Genomic DNA, 23,926 nt, shown 5'->3' with positions numbered 1-23,926 from the left:
AATCACAGACTTCTTATCTCAAGGGCACTTGTTTTGGAGCCATAATGTGACATTAACTGAGGTAGAAAGTCCTTAAAGAGAGATTAGAGAGCAGCCTGAGCAATTTAAATTGGATTTAAAAGGCTGACAGAACCAGACAGTTCATCATAGCAGTCCATGAGCAATAAAGAGAGCATTAATACAGTAGGTTTATGATATACACATAAAAATACCACTGGCTTTGAATGACAAAGTCAATATGCTATCTAATCTTATTCCACAGCACCCCCAATCCACCTTTCTGCTGCTCCTACAAGTGTAATGCATTCCCAACACTGTGTCCAAAGTTCTGTTCAGTGTCAGCCTCTGGTGGGCTGCAACAGCTGCCAAGAAAAGACAATACTGTAAAAGGCAGAGGGAGGTCCTCTGAAGCCAAAGGCTAGTTAGCCTGACAGGAAAAACAATGGAAAACAAGAGTTTAGGGCTGAGGAGCAATTAATACAAAACTGTATGATGCAAATATAATTGCTGTCACCTAGTAACATTTGAGGAATACAGGTCTTCTTAAATTCAAGTTGGATTGACAGACATAACCCTTCAGAAGTGAAATAACTGAGCTTTATACTTCATGTATCATGGATCAGGAATTACCCAACAGACATCAACAGAGGCAGATCATCAGTTCATGGGGAATTTCTCCAGCCTCAGTAAACAACTCACTGTTTCCCAATATGTTCATCAGTACCCTGGCAGCAGCTACAAAAGCACTGGTGGCAAAATTTGCTGACAATTCAGGGATTAATGTAATGGTAAATAATATTCAAGAAAAAGCATTTCTCCTCAGATTGCTTTCAAATATATGTGTTTAATAGAGTGAAATTCAGGCTTGTGCATCAAGGCACAAGGAATTCACAGCCGGCACAGAAGGGGTACCACCTGCTGCAAAGGATTACTGGCAACTAAGTGTGACCTTTCCATTGCACCTGGTGGCACTGAAGGCTCAGGTACCCTGTGCTACTACAAATGAGGAAGTAATAGGAGTATGCGAATGTGGGATTTTTTCCACTGTCTGGCTGTGCTGAGTCTGTTGAAGGAATACTAAATACATGCCAAAAAGAGGGATGAGTGAATGGACAAGGTATAGAACTAAAGCAGAAAACATACCTTATGAGTAAAAGACCACTGTGTTTAAATTATCAAGGTACCAAGGAATAATTTGATCAATGTGCATAAATATTACATGGAGAAAAATGATGCATACTTCATCTGGACTTTTAAATCTAATAAAGCAAGCCCAAGTAAGGACCAATGAAACTAAAGGTCAGTAAATCCCAACAGGAAATCAGACATGATCTGTGACAAGAGACGTGGCCTGCCATGGATCATACTAATTAAAAAAAAAGGTCTACCAGTCAGCATGTCTTTGGGGAAAATAAATCTTGCTAAACACAAGTTTGGCTGTCAAACATAGCCTTTCAGAAATGAAATACCTAAGTTTTACATTTGATGTGAAGCAGCCTTTAGCTGGATCAAGATTACTTACTTTCCTGAACGTGGCATAAATTTACATAACTAATTATACAAAGGATTTCAAGCTGCATGATCATTTGGAACTCACCCTGTTTAAACATATTTTAGGTTTCTGCTGAGGTTTTGTGGAGAGGGATGGTCTCCAGACAGAAAAAGGCAATTGTACAGGTACAATGAAACTTAATTGTCAGTGCTGCTATATGGTATTTTGTGTTGCGTTCTCCTGTCTTTACCTACCTAGCATAGTATGAAAGAAAATCAGAGCCACTTAGTCTAGACTTGATGCCATTATTGCTTTGGTTTTCACTTGCAGCAAATATAATATGGAGAAATCCATTGGGTACAATAGCCCAGGTTGCTGTGTACTAAGGATGAAGGATCTGTTGGCAGGAGTCCTAACTGAGTAAATGATGCTTTAATGTTCTTGGGACATCACCATACTGCACAATAACTGTTACAGTGAAGTACCTAACAGCTTAAGATAGGGCTCTTTTATTAATTTAAGTTTAATATTAAATAATATGTAGAAAATTGTCCTATTATTAAGGCTATTAGTAGACCCAAAGGTTCAAGTGTTTTCAAGTAGTATAATTCATATATGTATAATTCATATATGTTATCTTTTGTTTACACAAGATTGAAATGTTTATTTTCTGGGAGGCATTTAATGCCATCCCTGCCCAGCTGTGCAGAGTCCATCTGTGTAGATATGTCCCTTTACAGTCCTTTGCTGTCACTTTCTTCAAATAGCCCTTTATGGATCAGTCTCTTCAAAGTCCCAGTGAGGTCTGAAACTGCATTCCACACAGAGCACTGCTGATATTGCTTTGAAGAACTGTGCTGCTCTCTAGGCCAGGAGAAAGTCAGAGCTTTCGACTGTAAATTGGTTCCTATTTGGAGTGACAGGATGAATTCCTTCAACCGTTGGGTAAGCTCTTTGTTAGAATGAGAACCAACAGATTTTGCACTCTAGGTGTCATTCCTTTTAACAAAACCATGGTAATTCATGAAGCCTGAGTTCAATGATTATTTATAATTGATTCAAGAACTACTATCCATGGGGGTAAAAAAATGAGTCCCAAAGTTTCCTATAGTCACAGTGAGTTAACTGCACTCACGCAGGTGTTTCAGACATTCAGAGTGTGCAAGCAGAGTCATAGGTCCCATGAATGGTCAACTAATGTTCCAGGGGATTCAGTTACTGTGTCTGGGCACATCTTCCACTTGCCTAATGGCTTAAATCTGATTTTTCCATTTCCTCTATCAATATAAGTCTTGGCCAACAAAGAAATCTCATGTCAAGACTTTGATTTCTTCAGTCTTTCATGTATTTCTTCCTACAGGCACTGGTAAAGGTCCTTTCAAAGCAAAGTATTGCTTCTAGTCCAGTTTGAAGATCACTCTTATAATTCTACAAGGCAAAAGGGTCCGTAAAAAGTAATTTGTTCTCATTCCTCTAACTTCTGTGAGGAGCAACACCAGTCCTTCATAGTGCATAAAAGTTCACTTTGGGGATAACTAACTGTGATTGGTTAGTAAAGCATTTGTGAAGATAGCTGACTACCCAGAAAGAAATGAAATAATAACCTATGCTATGATTATAATGACTTTGAAGTTAGCTTCAACCCCATCTTGGTATAAATGGAAATTTTTTATATATCCACTTGTTTCCTCATCCCACTTTGTGAGTGCCTTTAGGAAGCTCTCAAGGTGCCCTTTGTCACCAGTTCCATTTGTGAGTGGTATCAGGAAAGGTCAGTCCTGGAAGAAATTTTACATTGTTTTGTGCAACAAAGACATGCTGTGTCTTTGTAACAGATACTGGCATCTGAGGTCTTGGTAATTCAAGGGATAATTGTTATCTGAAATTGTTACAGAGAGACATTGTATAAGCATTTCATGGAGCCTTCCCTAAAATTCCCACTATAAGCTGAAAAACTGACTTTTCTCCAACTGACAGAAGTACTTCATAAATGAGCTTCATAAATATAAAAAAAGTTCTTTTAAAATACAGCTTTTGTTGTAAAGCAGTGCATAAATCACTATATTAAAAGTGACTTCTATGAAAAATCCAATGTGCTTAGGGGCAGACAAGAACACTCTGGGTTTGGTCATCAGGCAGTGTGTACTACCCCAATTCAGAAGAATCTCAGCCATTCTTTACTTAGTAATTAATAGCCATAACTCCTTTGTTGTATTTGCTGCCTGCAGTTCATTCACCCTTCTTCTAGCAGTCTTGTCACGGCAATCATTTCCTAGCACATTTTCTACTGGTGAGTCCAGTTAAGTCTCTATCCTTTTAGCTGTAGAGAGATTTAAATATTACTCCATCTATTGTCTGCTTAGTTGATGTTCTCAGCTGATGGCAAGTTGTTATCTTCAAACTGATGAATAAGCAATTGTCTGTTATTGGCCTGGAGAGGAAATAGCTGCGTTTGCTCTATTGACCCCCATATTTCTGTATGTGGTTCATGTAGTGTCCCTCTCAGTTCTGTCTCCCACAACAAAGGCACACCTCTTGCCTTCTGTTCACAACAAATACATCTCCAGTGCGTTTGTAACGCAGAGAAGGCAAGGTTTTGCAGTTGCCTGACATTCAACAGCTTCCTCTGTTTTCTTTGTGATTCTCCTCAAATTACTAATTTTCCCACCAGCCATAGCTAATAGCTGTTCTGATACTATTTAATTCTGTATACCAGAAAGCAGCTGGTTTTAAATTGTTCAGACTGGCCTCTAGTATAATAGACACAAAAATTGATTAGATAACCCATTAAGCTCAAAGGTCTATGGCATCTAAGGCATTATTTACTTCTTTAAAGCCTTGCACAATCAATTTCCAGCCAGGCAGACACACCTAAATGTAAAGCTGGAGACAGCACCAGTCCATTTTTACCTCTTCACCACGCATATCACCATCACTGAGGAAGGAACTGTTGGCTGAGAGGTTCACAAGAGTAATTAAAAAATTCAGGTGTTGCTGGGTGAAGCCATTTTGTATTTGTTTTTATTTTGTGGAACAGCATATGGCAACTTTTCACTGAGTCTGAGGTCAGTCAGATTTCCAGGCATAGAGTAATACACAAAAGCATGTCTCTAACCTGTGAATCATTAGCACAACACATTTTTCAGCCCTTGCAGTGTGCATTACCTTGGTGCCTAGAAGAGCTCTTGTTTTTCACTCATGCCAAAGTTCAAATCCTCCAGTGTTAACAGCAACCTGCAAATTGTCTGGGAGTCAACCCAAAGATTCTCTGCTAAGTGACCCTGTGGCTGCACACCTTTGCCTTCTCAGATCACTGGGAGCCTGTCATCCCCATTTAATCACAATGCTTTTACTGCAGGAAACAAAAAGAGGTCCAGCAGCTGCTCATCAAGAATCCAAATGAATGGGCAGAAACTGAGCTACCTCAGTCTGAAGAAAAGATGGGTCTTTCAACTTCTCACACAGAAATAATATGAAGCAGGAAATCTTTGTTCTGAAGGACAGATTCCCTATTAATTTTCTCCCTATTTTTTTGCAGGACCACAGAGTGTTTGTAGTGAGAGGGAGACACCAGAGAGGCTCCTTCTCAGAGGGCAACTGAAAAAAGAACAGATGGACTTTTTCCTAGAAGTGACCACAGAAACAGCCTCATGAGACATTTGACTAAGAAAATGAAGGAACTTGAGGGACTTGAGAAATCTTATCAGGGAAGATATTAAGAAAAAAGGGTTTCAAAACCAGACTGTTAAAGCAGGTAAAGAGAAATAGGCCAAAAATACAGGGAATTTTGACAAAGAGGCAGCATCAGTACAGCAGTTCTCAGCCTGTATCCCACCCCTTGCCATAACTTCCCACTTCCATTCTGTAGCTTATGGGAGAGCCTGTGTTTGGGGTAGGCAAGTCCACAAACCAGAGCAATGCACAGAATTAGCTCTACTTTATATGGCGTCCTAAAAAGTCACAACTCTCCAGCAGAAAAGAGTGATCTTCTGACAGAGGTATTGGAAACCTTTATGAGGAATTTTTCTGTTCTACTACTTGCACCCATGCACTTTAATTCTTAGTGCTTTTTATAAAATTTTGCCTTGCCCTGAAGTGACAGAATCTATCCATTTTGTTTTGGGGGATTAATCCATTTTGTTTTGCAGGGATTGCCCTGCACCTTTTTGTTACCTGAACAAAACAGTGTGAAAAGAAGTAATTAATCTGATCTTGTTCAATATTGTGCAGGTCACAACAATGGCACATGCAGACAATACTGTCTGCCCTTTGCAGGCATCTTGCAAAGGTGTGCACCTCGATTATCTTCTGCCTTGCAGCAGTGTAGATTCTTAAAACAAGACAGCTCAGATTGCTTAGAATAAGGGCAGCACAGGCATCCTAATAAAACCTGCAATTTTCTGCAGAGTTCTGAAGTGCCAGCTGCCCCATTTTCAGATACAGGATTCTGAATTCCCTGGCCAGCTCTGCATGTGGAATGAGTGGCACAGGTTCCTCCGGGCACAGCCTAGAACCTGTCCTGCCTGCATCTCTGCACAGGCTGGGCAGCCAGACAGTTCAGGCTGGCCAGTCCCATCTCCACTGGGAATGCCCATAGCCAGCTTCAGAGGCACTGGTAAAACAAAAGGAAGCACAACTGGGTTTGTGAACAGGATCTGTCACAGATCACTGACCCAGGTGGAGAAAATGAGCCAACGGTTTCTTAAACAAGTAGCTATAAATAAGTAAACATGAAAGTAGGTAGTATTTGATATTTCACCTTAGGAGACAAAAATCCTGTGCTCCCCATGCTGAAACACACCTAGAGCCTTCTTAAACTATAGATGGTGAATTTTTAACAGGAGAACTTCAGTCACAGTGATTTGTGCTAGGTGTCCATTTCAAATGAACTGATCACTGAGGTAAAACACCTGGGCTTATATATGGACCCACACGAGCACACAGTCCACAAATGATACAGAACACATCCCCCAGAGGATTTGTGTTATAAATAAATAAAATTAGCAATTACCAGGCAACAATAAAAATTCATATGTGTTAATAGGATAACACCATTGAAAGGCAACAAAATTAAATGGTACATAATTAAATTGTGGAATGTATCATTTTTGCTCCCCAGCCACTGACCCTGCTAGCAAAGGCTGCTCTGGACAGGAGCTCAGGTTAATGGAGCCACAAGTTCAGCAGGTTCACCTTATCTGTACCCCACAGCACCTGGCCAGTAATTGCACACACTGTGAGCAGCTGCCCTCGGTCACAGGTGTGGAGGCCTCCTAGCACTGTCCTTGCTTTCTCAGGTCACTTCCCATCAAGAAAAGCGTGACCTGACTGTGAGAAAGGGAGCAGGCAGTGAACACTGGCAGAAGTACACTGCAAATGAGATTGGCTTTACTAGAAAGACTTTTTTTCTGTGTGGTTCTCATAAAATCACTCTGGAAATGCTGGAGGCTGCGTGTTTGTGAAGTGAACTCATTACTCCCAGGGCTGAGGAAAGCTTCCTGAAGGTAATGAGCTGCAATGCCTGGTATGAAGTAGGTGTGTACACAAATTTGGTATTTACTTGCTCTTCATGTATTTGATTTTGAGACAGAGTGAAAAAAATGCACAAGTGGACTTGAAAGTCAGCATATGACGGTGGTCATTATAAGTATAGCCTGTTCCATTGTAGCACTCCCTGCTCCTGCGCAGTGAGGTTATTCTTTACATACTCCTTGCTCATTCCCTCCCCACAGGCAGGTATGCATATCAAAATGCCTAGATCAGCAGGATGCTTTACATTTTGATGTGCATATCCTTCAGCACTCAACAAGCAACACAGAAACGAGAGGTCATGCTTCTCAACCATGGAATCTTCAACAAACACCTTCTTTTACTTAGCAATGGCATAAATATCCAGCTTTAATTTCCAAGCTGACAAGGCATAAAGGAATGAATTAATCTGCATTTATTCTGGATCATTTTTACTGACAACAGTGAAAGCTACATCTGTTTGTGACTTGCCCATTTCTGCCAGTATTTCCTGAAAAGCAAAATAGCTTTGAAAGACAGAAACTTTACAGACAGAAAGCAATTGCAGGATTCCTCTAAATCAGGGTCAAACCTTACACTCATCAACTCTGAGCAAAGTGGTTTTGATAAACCTATTCAGGTACCTAGAGCAGTGCAAGTTTCCCATAAATGCCAAGACAAAGCTTTTACTTTGATCTGACTGATGTTTTTGAGTTAACAGAGACTAGACAGGAACCAAACTGCAGTTCCCATATGTGAATGTGACCTGACATCTGCAGTTTGTGGCAAGGGCAGCCTTTATTTTGATTAGACTATCCCAAAGAGAGGAAAACACCAATGCAAACAGGGAGGTGATTCTCCATTTATTCACCTGTGTTGTTCTGATTTCAGGCATGTTTGGGCTCAAGTGTTCTGTGACAACCAGAATGAGGCAGACAGAATTTGCTACATAATTGACATATCAACATCAGTCCATGCTAATTGTGTTTAAAATGCAGTAGATATTAACACCACAAAGTGAATACCACATTGGATATCATGATCAAACACATAGTAAGGTAGAGAGTATTCATAAAGGATCAGAAGACAAAATGTGATCCATGTGCCAGTGGGCAGAATGCATTGAATGAATGGGTAAATGGAACTAAGTCATTAATATAATTTCATCAGTTCACAATTACCGCTGCCAAATCAAAGCAGCTATCCATTTTCTACCCAAGAGCCACACATTATTTTCCTTCATTACTCAATCTTCTTTAGTTTGATCCTATATAAACTTAAAACTGTGAGGAGAAAAATACAGCCTGTATGGAAAATTGCTGTGGGATTGCAAAAGATATAAAGCTTGGCAAAGAAGATGAACTCTAAAAACTGTTTTCCTTGTTTATGTGCTCTCCCCAGGCCCTCTTGTTTATGTAAGGCTCAATATATGATCAAGTTACTTTGCGTCAGCCAGGCTGTGGTAATTGTCTGTGTGTGCACTTTTGGCCCGCAGCAAATGCAAGAAAATTTAACCTGGTTTAAGTCTCTTTCACTGCAGGCCTAGCCCAACTTACCTTACATTCCCTGTGGGGTAGGAGCATGCACCTACCTCAAACACAGTCACACACTGTATCCCAGAAGCCTTATGCTGTGTCTGAGACCCAGGATTAGAAAAGGCACCTAAAGGGTATTTAGGACAGCTTAATGTTCCTTCTGCAGGTATATTGCACAGGCACACGAATGAAGGGCTTACCTGCCATGCCTCCACCTTCTTTATGTCTGCACAGGACCCGTTGGTGAAGAGTCCCTTCCCAGGGGTACAGGTATAAATATCCTGCAAGGCATGGGCGATGGAATACACTGCCAAGTACACATTATAGGATATCCGCAAGTGCGTGTAGTCCATGTATGGTGTCTCCACGCTGGTGATGTTCTCATCCCCTGTGCATGGAGGTCGGAAGGCAGATGTTCCATTTCCAGCTCCCAGCCCCTCTTCATGGCCCTTGTGGAAGGAATTTGAAGCAGGAGAACTTTTGGATCCATCAGGGAGATAGCAGTTAAATGTCTCCTCCCAAAACTCCTTGGCAAAGCCATTGTTGGTGGACTTCTTGGGATGCACCTTCTGCAGGAACTCACGAAAGCCTGGGATCTGTCCTGCTTTCAGTGCAAACCCGATGGTGCTGCCAATGACACGGAAGAACTCTGGCATGGCTATTAGGGAAGAGCTGGCCCAGGCCTCACTTGCTAGCCAGATCTTGCCAGTGATGTTTCTCCTGACAATCTCTTTGATGAGAGGCTCCAGATCTGGGCCACTGGAGAAAACAACAATCACTCTTGCTGTGGAGTTCTGGATGACCTCTACCACCTGCTGGATCTCCTCTTCATCTGAGTACTGGGAGATGAGCTCGCTAAAATCAATGCAGATATCTCTCTCCTCTGCCTCTTCCCGAAATTTTTCAATCCCTGGCCGGCCATAGTCATCATCAGCTGCGATTGTTCCTACCCAGTTCCAGCGAAAGTATTCGATGATGTCTGCCATGGCTGTGGCCTGATGCTCATCGTTGGGTATTGTGCGCAGGAAGGACTTGAACTGGTTCTTATTGCTCAGGAGACGACTGGATGAGGCATAGCTGACCTGTTAGAACATAGCAAACAAGGAAAACACACCATAAAGTGAAATGCCTGAAATAAATTGCCTCCATTTACCTAGCATCACTGTCAGCCTTGGAACCACATTTTCTTAGCCTGTGTTTGCAGATGATCCACTCTGAGGGCCTGCACGTTCTTCTAGCTGTGCCTATCCTCCAGAGGCACTCATACAGGAGCAGCTGCTCAGACCTGAGAGGCTGGAGCCAGCCTGTGCTCATCCACAAGGTCAAGGATCCAAGGGAGGGAGAAATGGACACTAGATTGGAGAAACAGCAAAGATTTCTGTCAAATCCAGAAATAAAAAGAATGTGCCATCTAGATAAATGATGTCAATGCACCGAATTAAGACAAAACACAGGCTTTCTCTGTCCTGAACCAGACTTGAGACAGCAGGATGGTATTGTCATTACAAAGATACTCAGTCTTTCTCTTCTTACCTCTGACATCCATCTCCAACCTTAAACAGGCTCCTTTTGCCTTTTATATACAATCCCTGTCAGGTGACATAAGAAGAATGTGACGTATATCAGATTCCTTGATCCTGCAGAGTGTTATGGTAATGCTACTTGAGCAATGTTTCCTGATTGCTGGCCAGAATCAGCAAAGAAGCCAGTCCATGCTTCATAAGCCACCATGTTTTATGGTTAAAACTGGATTTTATTTCCTTTTCTAAAACTATCAAGAAGTATTTTATTTTCCTAATCACAACTAGTGCCACATTCTCTTAGAATATAATTTATCTACAAGTAGGAAGAAAACCATAAACCCCAGATAATAACTGTTTAGAGATCTGGAGAACTTCTAAAACACATTTTGAGATTGGTATCTGAATTCTTTAGGACTGACTCTCATTTGAAAAAGTCTTCTATAAACAGTTCATTTTGTACAAATTGGAAATTTACAGAAAACCTTATCTTCTCCTTAAACTCTGTTATTTAATGTTTCTGCAGGAAGAAAGAAAAGGAGGTCTCATAGTGCAGTTTCAAGGGCCCCAGGAGTAAATCCTCCTTTCACAGAACTGTACTTTCCCCTGGACAAGCTCTTGCCCAGTGCTACTCTCACACCCATCAACCTTTTTTCAGGAGTACAGGCAATGTGTCCCCATGCCACGTGTGCTGTAAGGGGACACAGACCTGAGGTATTGAGAAACAGAACAGAAGTTGTAACATCTTCAGTGTCTACGTCAACAGAATGAGTAATGAGCCATACATTAATTGTAAAATACACCTCCAACTCCTACTGAAATGCTGGGTCTAATAAGCCTAGATTTGCTAATGGCCTTGCTATAAATGGCTGTGACAATTCTACCCAACATCTGCCAGTCTAAAAGCCTGCTTTCAGTTGTCATGCTTCAACCACCTGGCTGAGACTTCGTTCCAGAACTGAACCTCCTGACATCTACCCTTTACTGCAGCCTCTAGATAAGGGTACTGCCTCATAGGACAAATGTCATTCTCTGTTTAAAGAGGAAGTCTGAGAAGTGCAAACATCTCTTACATTCAGCTGAACTCACCAACCCTTCTCAGCTGCCCTTGTTCACCTGGTAATGTGATGTGTAAATCAACAATGCCCCATAAGATGTCATTAGGGTGTTTATTACATGCCAGCTTCCAATGCCACTCTGAGCAATACCCAGATAGCACAGCTGAAATCATTCTTGCCCTGCTCAGAGACCAAATGTCCAGTTTTTGAGACTCCTGCAAAGGAGTCAGACTGATCAGACTCAACAGACAAGATATATTACTGTGCACAGGGCAATCAAGAATCCTTCCTTCTTCATTCATGGTGTGATGGGAATTGGAGCCCTGGCTAAGGAAAGATACATTTCTCAGGACAGACTGAGAGCACATTCTGACACAATCTTGTTATAAGGGCTCTTGTGAGCTCTGGCACCTCTTAATTTTGGAAGAGGGATTGGAAGTGTTAGGCTGTACAAGGCAGCACTTAAATGGATAAAGCCAAGCATTTATTCCAAAGCTGACTTCAGTGTAGAAAAGTAAAATCAAGAGCACCAACATTAAGCCAGCCTTGTACTTTACTTAAGGTCTTGGCAGATCAACAAGCCTCTTAAACCAAAGGATGGGGCCATAGATGCTGGCACTGGTTCCAGCAGAGTCAGAATGCTTACAGTTATTGCTGTATTCACAGACTCAACCACTCTAGAGGACTCCAGTCCTCCTAGGCTAGGCTGCTGTTGGCCAAATGCTGTTATGGCTGCCCAGTAACCTTTGTATCTGGGGACTGCAGAGCGCTAGTAAGACATATTCTATCACAACAATGACACTCACTCCCCCTCCTGCCCCCCATTTTATTGTTTCTCTCCTATAAATTCTATTTGAAATGGCAAAGATTAAGCAATCTTTGCTTAATCTCTGCAGAGTAGAGGAGCAGGCCACTTCTGTAACCTAAATAAGTGAGGTGGAAGCATACCTGAGGTATGTAAAAGAGTCCCAGCAGATTTGCCACAGCAGTGGAGATGCCAGAGCCAGTTGCTCCCACGACTGCAATGGTGGAAGGGATATGTTCTGAGCAGTTACAGAATTCATCCAGGTTCAAGGAGTCTATCTTGTTCTGGGCCACAAAACTCAGTGTGGCCTCCAGGGCTTTTGAGACTGTATTGCAAGTGTCAAATATCCTATATCCCAGGGTCATGTTGGGAAGGAGAGTTGGGCTACTGTTTATTTCTTCTATGGCAAAGATCATAGCCTGGAGCCAGCGGAAGCCTCGGAAATTGTACCTGGGGGAGCAAAAATAAAAACAAAATAGAGTGAGAAGGAGGGAAACAGAGCAGAGCAGAGAACGAGGCAAAGTCAGAGTGAAAAATTCCAGGTACAAAAGGCAAAAGCAACTTACGCTATTTCTTGCACCATACTAAAAATTTGGAAAATTGTGCTTTTGTCTCTACTACAGAAGAGGCATGTTTTTGCTACAAGGTTTAGTTCTGGCTTTCAACTTTTCAGTTTGGGTGCTCACTCCAGAGATAAACTTTTCTAAGTCCCCTGAAACCTGGGAAAGTTGAAAGACAGTCTGGGGCGATGACTCTGGCCTATCCCTTGTGCTCAGGACCCTAAACCTGGTCTCATGATCCCTGAGGAAATGGATGTTGTGATCCTCTGACTGAAAGCTACACCTACCAGGTTTGCTTCCAGCCTCCTCTGACATGTTTCTGAATGCAGATGGCAGTGTCTGCTAAGCCTGCGCCGATGCTGCCTGGCACTTAGGCTCAGGGATACTCCCGGAGCGTGTCAGCTCCTCCTGGCTTTGGGCAGGCAGAGCAGGCTGAGCCACAGCACTGGCATGCTGCTGGATGCAGAGGTGCCCAGGAGCTCTGCTCAGGGGAATTCGGCCTCACATGACACCCTTCAGTTTGTGAGAGAGAGCACAGTCAGACTGTTCACACCAGAGATCAGAGACATGCTATAAATATAACTCCAAGTACAAACTGATAACTTGTTAATTGGATACTCCAGTGCCTTCACGGAAGGAGTAACTTTTCTCATTGTTATGGTTCTCTCACACAATTTGCTCTATACACGAACTCAGAAGATGCCCTCAGAACTGGTCTGTGACACTGAAACTGGTTTTTGAAGCCTCTGCTTTTCTCTAAGATGGAGAATCTGAGTTTTCTGATTATGTTGCACCTGTTCATAGATAAGCAGCTAAGGCACAGATGAAATTGGTGGCCACCGTCCTGCAGGAGCTGGCAGTCACTGTTTATAGCATCAATAGTCTGGCAGTGGAAGAAGCTGAAGCACGATGATTGTTTATCCACAAAGGAGAGAAACTTCTTCGTAGAAAGCAGCAGCAAGAAAGCATCTTTGATACATATAATTCTAAAGTTTTACTGTGTTTCCCCTAAAAAGTTGTCCTGGCAACCAGCTGTGTGCCTGTGAGGCTGCCGTGTTTTAGGGCGATGCAGCTGGAATGGCAGAATCTTTCATCAGCTGAAACCTCCCCTTCCTTGGAATGCAGTGTGAGTCAGGACACCAGCTAGTTTGCAGTTGTGCTGAGTTGCAGGTGGAAACAGGAAAGTGTCAATGCTGTTATGCTTGAGATACACTGGGAAAAGTGACAGGCTCCAAAACTGGAAAAGCCTGGGGAAATAGCCTGCCCAAGAACAGATTCTATATGAAATAGTAAATTGTAGGTTTCACATGAGTTACACTTTGAAATGCTTAGAGAAATGTTTCCATTACTAAGGTGAAGATTTCTAAAGATAAGCTTCATGAAATCACAACCTTTCAATCTCTGAGATATATAACCTAAACATCTTTAATGGCTGGATTAAATTAATTGCTTCCAGAGTTGATGTTAGCTATGTCTTACTTTTTCAAAGCTGAATGAACAAAGCCACATTACTTCCATTCCAGGAGTTCTATCTGATTCATCTGGATCAGAATTTATAATGATATCACATCTAAGGTTTATCTTTAAGTCTTAAAAACTTCATTTATTAAACTTGACTTCACCTCTCCATACATCTTTGGCCAAATTCCAAATGAGGTTCAGCTCTGAGGTTATACCTCAAAGCCCAGACAGCACAGTACAGATCTCTTCAAGTCAAAAAGTTTGAGTCTTTAGTTATAGCAAATTACTAACTTGCTACCAAAGGGACAGTTAGCTCTATTAAGATTAGTCTTTAGATGCATGGGAGCATGGGTTACTGACAGACGTAATTTGGTCATTTAGAATATATTTTTGCTCTAGTTCCAAACCATTAAGGAATGAGATGCAACAAGAGAGCTCTGAAATAAAAGGGCAAGGCTCAGAGGGATCGAGTCAGTGAGTTCTGTGTACAGGAAAAGATGTGCTGGGCACACCATGTCACTCCACATGGTCAGTAATGCACATTGGGATAAATAGAAACAAGAAAGGGTGTTGTGACACTTCTTTTTAAAAAGCTGCACATGTTTACAGATATTTTTAATATGAATAGGATTTGAAGCAAGGAGCCATATTCAGGCTCCTCATGTAAAAGAGAAAAATCGGATCACATCTATATTTAAAGGGGAGGCTACTGAGAACCTAGGAAATTCAAAGATGCCACTATGCTACTGGGATAAGCTTCACACATTTGAATATATGTAAAAGCAAATTTAAGCCTGCTCACTTTAAATTATACAAGTGAAATATGACAGAAAATTATTTTGCCTGCTTGAAAGGAATTTGGCTTTATTTTTTTTTAAATGCCACAAGGTGGTATCTTCAGATGGTATCTTTGAAAGCAATGATCTGGATCGTCTTCACTTCAAAGAAATGTTTGGCATTTAATTCAGCAAATGCAGACTAAGACCAATGATACAGAGTTGCTGTTTTTTTCCTTTCTGACATATACTCCTGATTAGTGTATATTTATAAGGCCTCTAGTTCAGGTACTTGCATTTGGAATGATTTTATTTTGGAGGGAAAGGAGAGTAGAGGCTGTTTTCTGGGAGCTAGAATCCAAAATATCTTTGAAATACTTTCAATAATTTATCTTAAACTAACGTAGGCAAGAGACTTGTGTTTCTCTTCACTTGCACCTCTGCTGACAGCAGCATGAGCAGCTCAGGAGGAGAGGATCAGATGGGATGAAGACAGCACTCCTCACTCTGTCTTCTCTAACACCTGATAGATCTTCAGACAAGCTGTCATTTTGTCATCTGAGACAGTGCTGTATCAGTTCCGTAACACAGATATGGTCAGACAAAGGCAGTGCTGCCAAACTGCTCCAAATAAAGCAAGATCCTTCCAATTTCTATGAATGGATATTTTGTGGACAATTTCTCTCCCACTGTACTGAAAGATCCCAGCAAGGGGCTGCAGATAGGTTCCTCTTTGCTTGGTGTGTACATGAGGGATTGCTAAGAGCAGCCTTTGAACCTGGCAATAGGTCCCACTGATGCAGCTGAACTCCTGTGCTGTGCTGCTGCTGTGATTAATATGATCAGTCACTAGAATGCTCTGTCAACCATGCAGAAATTTGACTGGTAATTTACATGAAGAACCTGTACAGTATTTACTATCAGAAACAAGCTTTCATTAGATTTCCAGAATATTTAAATAGCCACTGGTATTTTCTTGATGGAAAAGAAGCAGCCTCCAAAGCTCATTTTCTGCAGTATTACTTTACAGGTATGTTCACTTAGTCTTGCATTTTGTGAGATGTGGTGCTATGAAAAGTGGCCATTAAGCTCTAAATGAAAGTTTAATGTAAATAATTCAGAGCCCACAGGTGTAGAGGGGAATTTTTATTTACACTCCTTCCTTAAAGGTTTCCCTTCTGATACTTGTTCTTCCACCTCTCAGAGTATTCAGCCCACTGATCTCTATTCCCAAGGAGAAGCACAAACTGGGAGAGAGAAATTGGAAACAATACCTTGCTGTAACTGTCACCTCTGCAGAGGACAGCTGTGCAGCAGACCAGTTTGCTAGAAACTAAACGTCTGTCAAACTGTGATCAGGATGGTTTAAATGCCCCAGTCAACGTTTTAAAACAAGCAATTTGCCCCCTATGCAAATTAAGGGGCAAAGCTGCCTGCATGGTTTAAGCTCCCCATAGCTCCATCCCCTCTTTGTTTGTATGGTTTGGTTTTAACAGCTCTTACTGTCTGTATCCAGCAGGGAAATTGGTCCTGATCCTTGCTAGTCTCCATGAAGAAATAATTCACAGCCTCATGTGTATTCATGACCTTCATTTATCACACTTGCAAGGTACTAAGCAACGGAATATGAAGAAAAAAAAAAAAAAAAAAAAAAAAAAGAAAAAAAAAAAAGAGAAAGTGATGTGAAAGCTCTGAATAAAGCTTTCACTTATCCCCCCCATATCTGACAGGTACTTATACTCAGAAATGGTGGCAGAGCCTGCATGTATCTTTCAATCATGCCAGCACTCCTCTTTCTCTAGTGGTTGCATGCACATACTAATTTCTCTGTCCTCTCTAGATTTCCAGTACATTAATTGCATGTTATCACTGCTACTACCACTTTTACTTCTAAGCTATGCAAGGGGGAGACTTTCATTCATTTGTTGGATTCCTGCAGTCATAGGTATAATGAGTTGCTTACCACTCTTACAATCAAGAACTATGGGTGAGAGGAATTATGCAGAACAAAGAAAATAAAAAATTAAAAAATTACAATTCAGAAGGTGAATGGAAGAGAGAGAAAATGATCTAATTACATCTTAGGGAAGAGAAATTCCTAATATCTTGTTGTACATTCAGGTCTGCAATGAGATTAGCAAATACATCTGCAAGGGCTAGAATTAAAATTCTGTTCTCTCAGATGGACAGAGAAGCTCAGTCTGCTAAAGACTCCTGGAGCCATGCTCTGTGAAGTCTTGCACTATGATGTGCGGACAATGTCTTGCCACAGTTTCACAGCTTGAAAGCTTTGTGTCACAGTGCGGGACCTTGGCTAGACTGATGATCAGAATACAAGAAAACTGCTAATCTTCCTGAAATCAAGAAGGGGCAGAGAAATGAGGTTATGAATAGGCCTATGGGGGTGCTGGCAGGGATGGAATGGGGGTCGGGGCTTGCTTGTGCTGTGCTCACTCTCTGCCTCCCCCGCACACATCAGATATGCATCAGCAAACGTTATACGGAAAGTTGCTGCAGCAGCACCTGAGGCATACAAAGACAGGGGGTGTATTTATATCAAATGCAGGATCCTTGATTGCTGAAACAACAAACAGGAAACAAAACTGCTCTCACTTTGTGTATTCCTATCTGACATTTAGTGTGGCAAAACCATGGGTATATTTTTACTTTGGGTTCTACAATTCAGTGTTTAGAGCGCAAGGATGCATTATCAGTAGCAACAGCACAAAAAGAATGGGGAACTGATTGCTACCGTTCCCTTTTCCTTTCACTGCTGAGTTATGTATATTGTTTCTAAATAATCATGTGCCAGATATGCACAGTAGGTTCAGGCCAGTAGGTTTGCTGAGCTGGAGAGAAAGGTGCTGAGACACAAGAGCATGAAGAACATAAAAACTGAGAAAGTGGAGAGAAAACTGTCCTATCCTTTTTGAGAAGCCCCAGCTGTCCTATCCATTGGGAAGTCCAGTTTGGGAGCACAGGTATAGCACTGAACACAGGTAAATGTCCAAACAGCACTGATCAGATTGAACAGTCCTCAAAATAGAGGAAAACCACATTATCTTAAGTTGTTTGATTCTGAACTCTGAAACAGACCACCCACAGGGTTTCAGTGGGACCCTTAGGTCTTGTCGTGGAGCTTTTCATACAGTCTGATGATGTGCTGCTGCAAGAGAGCATGAGGAGAGAGAGAGGATGCTCATTATCCCAGAGTGAGCTGGGTCTAATTTTCTTATGTGATATGAGATACATTTTTCTACATAATAAAGAGATTAAAAACTGTATGTGGCCATCTGAAAAGGGGGTGGGCATTAAACTTATTAACCTCAGCTTTGAAAAGATACACCAGTGGTGGAGAAGGCTTAGAGAAGGGCAACAAGGGCAGGTAAAAGTATGGGACAGATTTAGCAACTTTGGTTTAACCATGTACAGTCACATTTGTGCTTCCCTATAGATTTCTATCTAATTTGCTAATTGTGGATTTCCCACCCTACAGAAGTTTCTGACATTACAAAATTTTGGAGACTTACTTTGTGAAGAAACTAGAATCTATTTTTTTTTTCTGCCCCTAAAAATATAAGTTTAATAATCCCAGACCAGTCAGTTGCCTGGTACCTAGAAACTCCCATGTGATAATGTAGGATTTTAGCAAAAAACTTGAAGAATGTATTGAACTCCTAGATTCAGCATGCACAACCCTGCCAAAGATGCCTAATCTAATGCCTAATCACAGCGTCCAAAACAAAAAATTACTACCATGGTTGTGTTGAGAGATTTCTGTACAACTTGAGCAGAAGGTATTTTCTGACTTCAATACTGCTTAAAATAGAAAATCCTTTCAGAAAAAATATCTGCTCTCAATTTTATGTGTACCAAAACAAGGAATACACACAAACATTCCCATGTATTTATTACCTCTGTCATTAAAACCTGATGACCAATCTCAAAAGGTCTTGTCAATCCAACCTCTTTTGAATGAAACATTTTCTGCAAATGGACAGTTTCTGGTAAAGATGTGTGCAATTAAGCAATTTCCAGTTACTTCTGGTCCAATCATCCCCTTGTTCCTTTTGTAGTTTCTACTACCTCTGCAGCTAGATCTCTGACCTTCATTTTTTCTCCAACTGTGTTATGCTATCAACTCTCAATTTATCCAACTCCCTCAAGGATATGTGCCACAAATGCCTGCCTCTGCAGACATCTTTTTTCTCTTTTGCACCTATATCTTCTACCTTCATCACCTACTTACAAGAATAAAAAGAACAGGGATTTTATCCAGGCAAATTTCAGCTGGAGGATACCTTTTAGCAGCTTGAATGACACCCAGAAAGATCTCCCATTGTGTCCTCAGAACAGCTAGTCTGGCTTTTCAGGATTTGCCTGTTGTTGGCAGTGCTACCTCATTAACATGCCTTTTGGCAACCACACACTTGTAGTACTTGTGGCAGAACATTTTCCAGACATCTCTTCCAATAATGTGACCATGTCAAGACCAGCCACTGAGGCTGACCCAGAGTCGATGGAAATGAAAGCTGTTCAGTTTGCAAATATCTGCATTGTCCTGCCTGCCAGCTGGAGCAGGAGAAGAAGAAACTAGAGCTGAAAACATCTATTGCTTTCCAGCATTCCACTTTTAAAATTATGCATTTGGTAGAGGAAAAAAATGCTGAAAAGCCGGCAGAGATTCTTGCTCCATGCAATAGACATTGCACTACTTTTAGTTCACCACTTTCCTGTGCACACACAGAAGAAGCCAAAATAATCCCTGCTTATTGACACTTGTGCGTGCTCCCTATGACAGATTCTGGGGATGATCTCATAACTTAGATAGATGTGTCTTGCTCAGTATCTCAGTGGGAAACCACACCTGAAATCTGTAACAAGAATGCTCTTGGCCATCCCTCATTGCCATCTGCAACAAAACTGTACTAGATCCCCAGCCTAGGATGAGAGGTCCAAATAATTACAGATACACAGTTCCTCACACATGGTAATAGAAGTCCCATAACAATGAAGTGTTTTCTCATGCATTGTCATGACAGAAATCCACATGAATTTCTTATATTTTGTTTATATGATGTTCCAGTTGAAATCAGTTTCTGTCACACTTTCCACTTGTTCTGTGTGTTATGTGCAGGCTTGTAATGTTAAAAATTCCTCACATTTCGTCATAAAAATGTCTACACTTCAATAAGAGAAACTGTTTTTATGTGCATTTCTCACTCCAAGGTTAACTCCCAAACACTTAAGACAAAACATAGATGTGTTGTTTACACAAAAGAGAAGAACCCTGGGTGAGGAAAACCTGGTCTCAAGTTTGGGACTTTTACAAAGTCCAAAAGAGACGTTTAGGTGTCATTCACTGAGATTTTTCAAAAGCCCTGACCTATCTCACTTTAACATTTTCACTTGCTTAGGCAACTTAACAGTTTGTAAAGTCTTAGAAGATGACAGGTAGAACTGGACAAAAAATTGATTTCTAAACTATTTGGCCATACATTACTTTAATCAAATGAACTAAAGGGCACTATTGGTAATTTTCTGTCCTGCTAGGGAAGCTATTTTTCTGATAATATTAAAAGGTTCCCTGTGAATGGCCAGATAGATCAGTATATTAATGTTTTGGCAGCTTCAGGTAGTACAAAGTTTGCCCTCTTTTAGTGTCCAAATAGTATTTATGTTATTGTTTAACCCACACACTTGTTTTTTTCATTATTTACATCATAACTTCCAATCGCAAGCATCAGATTACAGACCATATTTACACAATTTACAGTCAAGAAATGTGAAGACTTCCCCACCAAAACTTTTTATTTTCCCTTTTACCAGCTTACCTTATACACTCCACTGATTCTGGCCTTGATTTTAGATCCTGATCTTTAGCAGCCACTCCAAAATGAATGGGGAACAATCCTCCAAGAATAATGTCTCCCTTCTTCTGTGCCCGTTGGTTTGGCCCATAGGCAACAGTGCTCCAGGTAAACAGCAAAAGAATCAAGCAGCAGCTATATGAAGTCATTGTTCCTCTTTTCACCAGGGGGTTATTGGATGCAAAATTGGAAAAGATGATGTAAGAAAGCAGATGTCAAAGCTTTTCCTTTCCTTAGTACAGCACAAAGAGGATTTGGGGCACATGTTGGCAGGGAGATAAGCAACAAGGTGGAAGCCACAGTGCTGGTGTTTCTCCCTCTGTCTTCTCCATTGCAAAAAAGCAATTCAGCTTCCCTTCTTCCTTCATAACTGAAGTATTATAGTGAGCCCATCTCTGAAAACTGTAAGAGAAAGATTTGAAAAGTGACTCCAGCTATACACCAGGACCCCTCATTGACATGTCAAGCTAAGTCCTCAATACGCCCCTGAAGCTGCCCCCACTCAACAACCCACCTGGGACATATCGCAACCTTGGCAAAGTCATCCAGGCACCCTGGTGACACAGCCACACCTCCTCAAACGATGTCAGGTGCCTGATTCTCTGCCACATACCTAAGGTGGGTGGCTTAATCTTCCTATGGTTCTGTGTGACTCTGGTCATAGCAGATGCTGTAAAACCTGTGATCTGATCAGTGTCCATGAACAGAGCACACTGTGAGACCTGGGTGGGCAAGTGGGGAATAAGGAAGCATCAAACACAGTAAGAATCAAGTCTTTCTCTTAAGCAAATAACCATAATAATCTTTTGGTGTTGGTCCATCATCTCCTATCCATTGATCATTCTTAACCCTCTGCCTTAGAATTTATCCTTGATAAAAATAAAGCAAGGTCACCAGAAAGAGTTCTTTTGCATTGAAAGGGAGAATGAACTCCAGGGAAGCATTTGAAAGCAAGATTTGAAACTTCTCCATAATGAGTCACGAAGGCTTGAAAGGTTCGGCAATCGTGCCTTTGTAAGCTTAGCTATAGCAGCCTTTGAAGCCTGTTTCCTGGGGATGAAAAATACTGCAGCATCTCCATGCTCAATACATTTTCCCTGCAGCATGTCTACAGGGCTCCCAAATGAAGAACTAACTTAATTATGGCATATGAAAATGGCTATGACTACAGGAGAGGAGATAGCACAGAAAATTCACAATGAACAGCTCTTCAGCCTATTTGAAACAGGTCTAAAAGCTAGTAGTAAGAATCTGAAGTTAGTCAAACTTAATAGTAGAAACTAGGCATACATTGCTAATCCTGAGGACAATTAATTTCTGAAGCAAGTCATCAAGAGTTTTTAAGTGCTGAGAACCTTTTTATGAGGCTGACTTATTATCACTAAATGCAGCTGTATGGATTTGATCTTCACCTAGGTCAAATAAAGAGCTACTGCAGAGAAAAGTTGTGATTGTGAGGCTTCTTCTGGTAGCCAGTCTGGACGATCATGCATGCTGTATGAGCACCAAGCATGTGGAACTATTTAATACATTTTCATTACAATGAAGGTTCGGATGCAGCAGTCAATGAGAGAGAAGAGACAAAGCTCCTGTTGTTGTTGTGCCTCTGTGGTTACTGCACTTAGCTGGGCAGACACTGCAATTCTCTGTGGTCAGTCCACTCTAAACTATGCTTTGGCCCTGGTTTGAACAAGTGCATTTTTATTGGCAAGGGCAATCAAGTCTTTGGCTAGATAACAAGATATGTCTAGGTATTGGCGAGTGGCCCTTTGACATCTGGGTTATAAAATTTTAACCAGAACCAGGGTTAGGAAGGGACAGAGCAATGCAATGAGTGAGTGTCATGAAGTGTTTGGGTTTTGATCTTTGGCAGATGGATGGTGTTTTTGGCTTCTTCATGCCCAACACAATAAAGAATAAAACACTTTTCCATATTTCAGTTAGAGAAATGTCATCTTCCTCCCATCACCTGTGGCTTCAGGAAAGAGACAAACACTAGTGAAGTGCTGATACAACATCCTGAGGTGAGGACCAGCACAGGCAGGGCCAACACTTAGAGGTGAGACATTTGAAACAGGGCAAGTAATTTCTGAAGAGACACTGCAAAGCCATGGGATGGTCTGAGTAATGCTCTTTAGTCCAGCTCCTTCCCTCCCCCAGCTGCCTCTGGGATGGCAGGGACCTGGGGAACTGCATGCTCAGATAGGCGCAGGGATGGCATCACTGGAGTCTGGGCAAGGAACCATGCATGGGAGTCAGCCAAGGTGGAATGAGGTCAGCGACTTCCCCGTCTGCTGTGAAAAGACCACAGCCTGCTGATTTACTACTCAGTTTTGCTGCTTTTACTTTAATAAGGCTTTCTTTTGCCTTTGGGGTTATTGGCTTATGAAAAAGGAAACTGTTTCCATCAGCAGCAGACAATATAATTTTGTTTGCTGGGCTGCTGTGTAGGGGTTTGGGCTGATGCTACTGAATATTAAGGAACTCTTCACCACAAAACAGTACATGGCTGAAGTATGGAATGTAGAAAAAGTAAATTCACATTCTTATTTCTCTTTTCTCACAGTAGACAAAGTCAAAGCATCCAAACTGGTAAAATGCAGCAAATTTTAAAACAGTATTTACAGCAGTTAAATCCCAGTTGTCATTCAAGAGAATGACAATGGAATAGACTATGAAAACAAAATCATTCATTCATGGTATAGGGCATTAGTTGGTATCCCTCTGAGTAATTTGGAACTAGCAGTTCTCAGGGACAGGACACAGAACTGAAGTAACATCAGAGGTGATGTCTGAGAATAAGATGGGCTGTGTATATATAAAGCACACCCCTGAGACAGAAAGCAGAAGGATAAATGTCCAAAGATGCACCAGCACAGAAAAGCAAAACTAAGTGTATGCTCAGCTCCTCATAAATCTCAGTGTCCAAATTTACAACTCTCCATACCTAAATTTCAGCTATAGCTGGAAAACTAAACTAATTTAACAAGAAACAGAGGACTCACAGCTATTTTCAAGTGCTCTGCACAACTGAAGATGAAAATATTTGAAGGCACCGATTTTCCGATGAATGGTTGTGATCTTGTTGCCAGTGCCCCAGATAATATTCTCTAGTATCAACTTCTGTTGTGGCAAATTTTCCTTCAGTTCTCTTTTATTAGGTTAAGGTTATGAGCCTCTTCCTTATTATAGAGAGCATTACACAGATAATGATTGAATTACCTGCTGATGTATGCTTCCAGACATAAAACTTAGCATACTACAAGTGGAAATTGTACTACTAATAGAACAAATTACTGTGGTCCTGCAGTCTCAGCTAATAAATTAAAAAAAAGATTAAA

The 23,926-nt window shown here is 41.2% G+C and overlaps 1 protein-coding gene across 1 annotated transcript in view; it reads right to left on the bottom strand.

Moving 5' to 3' along the window:
• Positions 1 to 23,926, bottom strand: part of CASR (calcium sensing receptor) — a 73,280-nt gene that overhangs the window by 20,028 nt on the left and 29,326 nt on the right. Inside the window, exons 2-4 of the mRNA XM_021548851.2 lie at positions 20,550 to 20,987; positions 12,062 to 12,368; positions 8,736 to 9,617 (exon numbers count right to left, since the gene is read on the bottom strand). Coding sequence (XP_021404526.1) covers positions 8,736 to 9,617; positions 12,062 to 12,368; positions 20,550 to 20,734 — 1,374 coding nt within the window. The 5' untranslated portion in view covers positions 20,735 to 20,987. The remainder of the gene's footprint in view (positions 1 to 8,735; positions 9,618 to 12,061; positions 12,369 to 20,549; positions 20,988 to 23,926) is intronic.

Source organism: Lonchura striata, chromosome 2 (genome assembly GCF_046129695.1).
Source record: "Lonchura striata isolate bLonStr1 chromosome 2, bLonStr1.mat, whole genome shotgun sequence".
Taxonomy (NCBI): Eukaryota; Metazoa; Chordata; class Aves; order Passeriformes; family Estrildidae; genus Lonchura; species Lonchura striata.
Note: the sequence above shows the minus strand (reverse complement) of the source record. Positions and strands in the feature narration are given on the sequence as shown.